This window comes from Colobus angolensis, unplaced genomic scaffold (genome assembly GCF_000951035.1).
Source record: "Colobus angolensis palliatus isolate OR3802 unplaced genomic scaffold, Cang.pa_1.0 Scaffold221, whole genome shotgun sequence".
In the NCBI taxonomy this organism is placed as follows: domain Eukaryota; kingdom Metazoa; phylum Chordata; class Mammalia; order Primates; family Cercopithecidae; genus Colobus; species Colobus angolensis.
In genome coordinates, this window is record NW_012115389.1 from 81,017 (window position 1) to 88,567 (window position 7,551).

The 7,551-nt window shown below is 47.7% G+C and overlaps 1 protein-coding gene across 1 annotated transcript in view; it reads left to right on the forward strand.

The window, feature by feature from the left end:
* Positions 1-420: 420 nt before the first annotated feature.
* Positions 421-7,551, forward strand: part of CNKSR3 (CNKSR family member 3) — a 116,911-nt gene continuing 109,780 nt past the window's right edge. The window contains exon 1 of the mRNA XM_011943729.1: positions 421-1,033. Coding sequence (XP_011799119.1) covers positions 982-1,033 — 52 coding nt within the window. The 5' untranslated portion in view covers positions 421-981. The remainder of the gene's footprint in view (positions 1,034-7,551) is intronic.

Here is a 7,551-nt window from a genome sequence, read left to right on the forward strand (position 1 = left end):
AGCCGAGATCGTGCCACTGCACTCCAGCCTGGGCGACAGAGGGAGACTCCATCTAAAAAAAAAAATTGTTCTACTTTAATAAATTTAGAATGACGGCTTAATGGCAGAGTAGTATTACGACATAAAGCATTTGAAATGAACAGAACATGCAGATCTTACTTTTTTTTTTTAGTGTATTGTTGCTAGAGTGTTCTGCTACCCACAGGGCCAGGGCCTCACACAAGCCAGCGGGCTCTCCAGGGTGCGCGCGCGATCTACAACCCGCCCCTTGAAAAGGAAAGCAGGGCCCAGGACTCTGCGAGTGTGAGCCAGACCGGCTTAGAGAGGGAAAGTAACCGGAGTCGGCCGCTTCGGGCGGACCCGCCCCCTCCCACGAGTTTCCCTGGCCCCTCGGCCCCGCCCTCTCTTTTATTCGGTTTGCAGTGACCGGAGCTGAAACTTTGCAACCCCAGCGCGCACGCTCTGCGCTCTTCCCTGCCAGTGCGGCACGGGAGGGCGGCGCAGGAGGTGGGACCTGCGCCGGGAAGGCTCCGGGACGCCAGCGCACGCGGAGCGGGGACCCCAGGGAACCAGCCGGCGAGAAGACGGGCCGAGGGAGAGCCGATCGCGCCTCAGGAGAACTAAGGAAGTGGTCCCGGGTCGGGAGGCTCCCGTGCCGAGCCGAGGCCAGGGGTCTGGGGTCGCAGCCCGGCGTGCCTGCAGCTGCCGTCTCCCAGGAGCAGCAGCTGTGCCCGGGATCCCGGCGGCGGCGGGGGAAGGAGGAGCTGCAGCTGGACTGTGGCAGCTGGAGGGAGAGGGCCAGGCTCCCCTGGCGGAGCTGCGCTGGGACGACCTGCTGACCGCGGCCATGCAGCCTTGACGAAGTCGCTTGGGCGCACGGGAGCAGCCGCGGGCGCGCCCTCCCGGGAAGGGGCACCGGAGCACAGGCAGCAACACCTTATCTCCTACTCTCCAACCCAGCGAGAGGCGAAGCCGTTTACCATGGAACCCGTGACCAAGTGGAGCCCCAAACAAGTGGTGGACTGGACTAGAGGTGCGCGGGCCTTACGGGGGCGTATCTGGAGTCCTCCAGTCTCGGGGATGGTTGGGCGGGGAACTGGGGAAGGGGGTGTTTGGCCCTTCCTCCCGGCGAGAAGCGGTGAGGGCACAGCCCGGTGACAATGCAAACTTCTGCCGAGTGGCCTGTGCGCCCGTATCTCTCATACCTGCTCCGAGCTCTTCCTTTCCGGGGTGCGGATTGTGGCAAGCCGAGGGGAGCCCCATCCTTAAACCAGGGAGTAGGGGTGGCCTTTCTGTGGAGGTTGAGGTCTGGTGATGTCGATCTCGGGACTCAGCACTCGGTCCGGGGGGCGCTCTCCCTGCCTGGCCTGGGTGCGGTGCCGGGCGACTCGGGGACCCGAGCGCAGAGGCACAAGGCGCCTTTGTGTGGGTGACTCCTGCCGGACCTCGTCCATGCCGCCCGCCCAGAGCCGTCCGCAGGCGTGACGGGGCGGTCGGACAGGTAGAGGGAGACTCCGGCGGGTCGCCAAGCCTGTCTGTTTTTGTTGGAGAAGGCGAGAGGGCCGCGGAAGAGCCAACACCGTGGCATTTGCCCCGGAGAGAAACCTCCAGCCAGGACTCCCGGGGAGGCAGTGACTTTTGCTGCGGGAGGCGCCAGTATCCCCGGTGGCGCTGCATTTTCAGGCCACAGGGAAGCCCGGGGAAGGAGAAGTCTAATTGTTTGGAATCACTGTCTTGATTCATACAGTATTTGGGATGAGGAAGGCAGTGGGACTGAGGCGGTGGGGGGAGGGTGAGGTGGGGGGAATGAGCAGAGGTAGAAGCTTGTCCTTCTAGCTGGCTCGCTTACTTTTCAGTGTCTCCCACGATTTCGAGGGAAAGGTACTAGAGTTTACTCAACCTTTTTCTGTACTTGCAAGAGAACAAAGTCCACCAAGGACAGTCTGTATTTTCATGGTTTCCCCCATCCCCAACGACATCTCTGTTTCGAGGTAGTATTTGTTTTTCTATCTGCTCTTCCAGGTGAGGAATGATGTTCTTTCTCAGTAATAACTAGAATTTTATAGCGCTTTACAGTTTGCTAAGAGCTCTCTCTGTTACTGCCCTTGGTCATCACAGTAAGCCTGCGAGGTAGGTAATACTGGTAAGACCAGGTCAGCTTTCAAACCGTCCCACCCATAGCTGCAGCATAATGAAAGCTGATCACTGCTACATCTCATTTCTCATGCCTGTGACTTACACATAGACCACGTGGAATAGGATGTCCGAGGTGTGTGCGGTGTGTCAGCGGGTATGTCTGACCATTTCCTGCTCCTCTGGGAGAATTCCTTGAGAACGGGTTTGTCAAGTGAGCAGAATTTCCTGGACTCCTATGTAAAATGAAGCTAAAAACAACACATGCTTTTGCATTGGTGACTAGGTTTCCCTGGGTAAAGAGTAAGTGGCATTGCCAGTACTTGGTAGGAAGCATTAGCTTAAAAGCCATCCATGCCCACACTAGTTTGAAATGAGGTGTGTTTCTTCATTCAAGATGCTACCAAATTCCCTAGGCTGGCAACTTGCTGAAACTGAGTTGATACTATTTTATCTGTATGTCCCTCATAAAATCAACTTGAGACACTACAAATTTCAGCTACTATTGACTTCTAGAGCCGCTCTGTCCAACTTAGTAACCAGTACCACTTGTGGCTCTCCAGCCCTTGAAATGTGGCTGGTTAGAATTGCAATGTGCTGTGAGTCTAAAATACACATGGCATTTGAAGACTTGGTATGAAAAAAAGAACATGAAATATCTTAATACTTTTTATTATATGTGGAAATGATAGTATTTTGATAGGTTAAATAAAATATATTGCTAAAATAAACTTCACCTGTTTATTTTTTACCTTCTTACATATGTTTCCTAGAAAATCTAAAATTACACGTGGCTCATATTTGTGGCTTCCGCTATATTTCTATTGGACAGTTCTGCTGTAGAGGAAAGAAAGGGTTACATCTTACTACCCTGGCTTTTCTGAGCCTCTGCCAGCTTAGCTGATAATGTACAACCAGGAAAATGGTAACAGGTACACAGGAAGATGATGGAGTGAGATCTTCACACCCTCAAGGCTTTGTCTTTTTTTTTTTGGGACTTGGGATTGGAAAGGGAGAAGTGTAAAATCACATCCTGTTATGTTTGTTGAGTATTTAAAAGGGAGAGTAGATTAAAGCATGTTTTTGTTATCCAGTTGCCTTGACGTTATGAGTTAGTTGAGATTACTTTCATCTAGTAAAAGTTTTCTCCTGACCTGAAAGAATATCTATGGCTGGCTCAATACCTACGATACTTACTAGGTTACATACCTGTGGTTGGCACTTGGCTACATTACACATTTGCCTGTGCCCTTTTGGACCCTGAAATACAGCCTTGTAGAAAGATCTGGATACTTTCTGTGTTCCAATCTGAAAAAGATGGCTAAGATGATAAGAGGCTGCAATCTTCTAAGTTGCATGACCCATTACTTGAATATTTCTCATAATAATGATGCTCAAGTATTGACTTTTTAATGAACTGTCGACTTACAAAAGCTTGTTTGCTTATAGGACTATTTTTAGTGCTCTTTGCTAATCTCTTTACCCAACCTTTATTTTATAAATACATGCTACTGATAAGCAGCCCTTCATGTAGACTTTGTGACTCTTGGTATTGCATGAATCTGGGTAGGGCGATTATGAGAACCATTGAAGGCCTTAGATTTAAAACTGTCTAAACCTGGCCACAGTTGACAGCTGGATCTCATGTCCTTGTTGTTTGACAGATGTGTGCCTTAGGAAATAAGTTGTTGTCTACCGAATGAATTAATCTTTCTGGCTTTTAATATTAATGTTTAACTACACTGTCACCAATTTTACCATAATGTTAGTGGATCCTCAGTAATTATTAAGCAGTGTGTCAGGCACGTGTCTAAGCATTGTACAAATATCAGCTCATTTAATAGGCACAACCACCTTTGAGGTAGAAATAGTTATTTCCATTTTGCAGTTGAGGAAACTGAGTCACAGAGTGATTGACCGACGTCACCCAGCAGAGCAGGTGGTTTGGCTTCACTCCACTCCATTTTCTCATGAGTTTCTTCCCAAGGCCACACCTAGACCACACCGAGAATCTTTACATTTATGAATAGATCTTCAGGATTCGGTCTGAATAGCATATGTTAGTGGAGGAGACTCATCCAGTATATGTCTGTGTTATTCTCTGTCTTTAGTTCATGTCAGAAAGTTATTTGTAAATCAAATTTATTCCTAGTTCGTGGCGCCTTGCCAGTCAATTCAGTAAACGCCTTTGCAAAGCAAATGATCTTTTACAACATGTAGGGGGTTCCATGGCGCTGCCATCTTGTTCAGCCATTCGTAGCACATGGCTTAGGGTATGGCCTGGCACATGGTGTTCATTTTCGTACTTAGTGCTTCAGTGCAAGGTGGCAGCTCCTGCATGATTGTCTTCCTATTCCAGGCAGAAGGGAGACTCATGGACGACAGAAGACAGATAGCAACCAAGTATTCCCCTTTAAAGAGTTCTTTGAAAAACTATCAAGTGACCTGGCTTACATCTCAGGTGCCAGAAATGTGACATGGCCACCTCATGCAGCAGGGAAGGCTGGTCGCTGTAATTTCTTTCTTTTTCCTTCTTTTGTTTGTTTTCTTCTTTCTCTTTCTCCTTCCTTCCCTCCTTCCTCCCTTCCCTTTGCTCCTCTTTCTTTTTCTTTCCTTTTCTTTTCTTCTTCCTTTTTTCTTTTTCCCTTCCTTTCTTTTTTTTTTTAAGTTTGGTACATTGTGACCCTGAAAAAAAACTTGGAGTTTGGTCAGAGAGGAAAAAGGGGAGAATAGATATTGGTAGGCAGGCAACAGGGATTTACATGCACTGATTTTCATAGCTCAGTTCTCAGACTAGACATGTGCCACATTCCCTGCTTATACCCAGCCGTGTTTTAGAAATAGCATTATGTCTTCATTCCTATTCAATCTTCTTAGGTCAAAATCTGAACTTATATGAGGTCCTTTTCTCTAAGCTTGATTTAAATATGAGAAATTTCATTGTTGAATGCAGCTACCACACACAAGTCATGTTTCTGCTTTAAGCCCACTGGGGAGTGCCTTCGACGAGGAAGAAGTGGGACTGGCTGTCCCAGCAGAACTGTCCTAGCCTTGGCCTTTGATCAGCCTAGAGTGGGTAGGCTGTCAATGATCGTGTAGCTGGCCGGGCGCGGTGGCTCACGCCTGTAGTCCCAGCACTTTGGGAGGCCGAGGCGGGCGGATCATGAGGTCAGGATATCGAGGCCATTCTGGCTAACACGGTGAAACCCCGTCTCTACTAAAAAGTACAAAAAAAGTAGCTGGGCGTGGTGGCGGTCGCCTTTAGTCCCAGCTACTCGGGAGGCTGAGGCAGGAGAATGGCGTGAACCTGGGAGGCGGAGCTTGCAGTGAGCCGAGATCGCGCCACTGCACTCCAGCCTGGGGGACAGATCGAGACTCCGTCTCAAAAAAAAAAAAAAAAAAAAAAAATAATAATAATAATAAAATTGTGTAGTTGAGTCAGCACATCTACAAAACCCAGCTTTGGTTCCAGGAGAGAAGGCTCTCTGGCCAGCTTGTGGTGCTGCTAGTTTTGGTAGCAGTCCCCATCACCAACAAGAGAAAAGGGGGCTTGCTTGCTGAAGGTGTAAGCCACAGGCCCTGCTCTTTCCCTGTCATGTCTATTTGTTTATGACGCATAGCAATCTTAAGGTGCTTCACTATTTGGTCGTGGAAAGGCTGGAATTTCCAAGTTAACTATAGCGATCTGATACATCATAGGTCAACTGCAATGTACTACCTCGCACGGTTAGGCCCTTCTTGCTGCCGTCCAGACAGAGGCAGTTCTTTTTGTTACCTTGAGTCCAGTTTAGGTTATACCTTTTCTTTTAGCCTCTGTGGTCCTTGGGAAAGGGAGGCCTTTTTCTTTTAGCAGCTGTAGGCCTACCATTTGGCCATAGTTCAGAAAAGCTCTTCATTCCACCCTCTCCTTGGTTCCATTCTCTCTCCTGCACTCCAGTGATAAAATTCTCTTAATAACAGAAAAACATTGATTGATGCATTTATTATCTTGGCAGATGCTGTTCTAAGTGCTTTATTTAGGCTCCCTTATTATAAAAATTCTTTACTTATTATTATTATTTTTTAATGCAGGATGGGGTCTCACTCTGTTGCCCAGGCTGATCTTGTCCTGAGCTCAAGTGATCCTCCCACCTCAGCCTCTCAGAGTGCTGGGATTACAAATGTGAGGCACTATCCCTGTCCAGCCTCTTTCATTTCATCCTTAGAAAACCCAGTGAGGTGTATGAATAATTTCCAGCCCATATTAAAGAAACTGAAGCAGAGAGAGAGAATTTGCTCAGGGTCCCCTAATTATTAGTGGTGGTCTCTCTGGGGCTCTCCCGAACTCCATCACTTTGTCACTTTGATTACTTGTACCAGGTGGTGGAGCTGAGTGGTTCAGAGCATGGGTTCTGGAGCCGGACTCAGTTTGTATCCCAGTTCTGCTTTTGACTGTGTGATCTTATGTAAGCTCTCCATAAATTTCTACTCCTTGTTTTTATTGCTTCCTCTCTTCCTTTTTCCTATAGCTCCAGGACACAAACTGTTCTCTCTGAGCAGTCAAGTCTTTCATAAGGTGCATTCTTATCATCCAGGGGCACCTGTCAGTGTCAAAGAGATTTCTCCGCCGTTTGCCAGCTGGTCAGAGGATCCAGGGCAGAACTTGCAGCTGATCAGGAAGGTTCTTGATTACTGGAGTGATAAATACCTCTTGCAAATATCATGAACTTTCCTTGGGTAAATTAGTTTGAGCCATATTTCCTCACTTCTAAAAAATTGTACCTGGGCTTGCAGTGAGGATGGCATAGGATGGTTTTTGCTGTCAACTGTTGGCCCCTGTCTGGCACCTGGTCTGTGACCAGCAACTTCAGCATCACCTGGGAGCTTGTTAGAGATGCAGAAGCTTGGGCCTGGTGAATCAGAATCTGCATTTTAATAAGATCCCCTGGCAATTCATGCACCCATCACAGTTAGAGAAGCACTGTTCTAGCACGTAGCTGCAGATGTGTTTTCAAACTTTGCTGGAGTCCTGCTACTGTAGTATTGGGCTATCTGGTCTGGTATGTACTCCAGCTGTTTCATTTACATTCTGGAATGATGACACTTAATTTGAGGATGCTTGACTTGGCCACTAATTAAGGCAAAAAACCAGTCTTACCATGTGTGCTTATATTTATAAGCATCACCTAGCAACAGCATCAGGCAATTCTTAGTAAAATAAAGGAGACATTTCCCTTGAGATTTCTTCCTTATTCCTTGAAGAGTTCTTATAACAACCTTAAAAGAAGAAGAAGAAGAAAAAAAAGGGCCGGGTGCAGTGGCTCATGCCTGTAATCCCAGCACTTTGGGAGGCCGAGGCAAGCAGATCACGACGTCAGGAGATCGAGACCATCCTGGCTAACATGGTGAAACCCCATCTCTACTAAAAAATACAAAAAA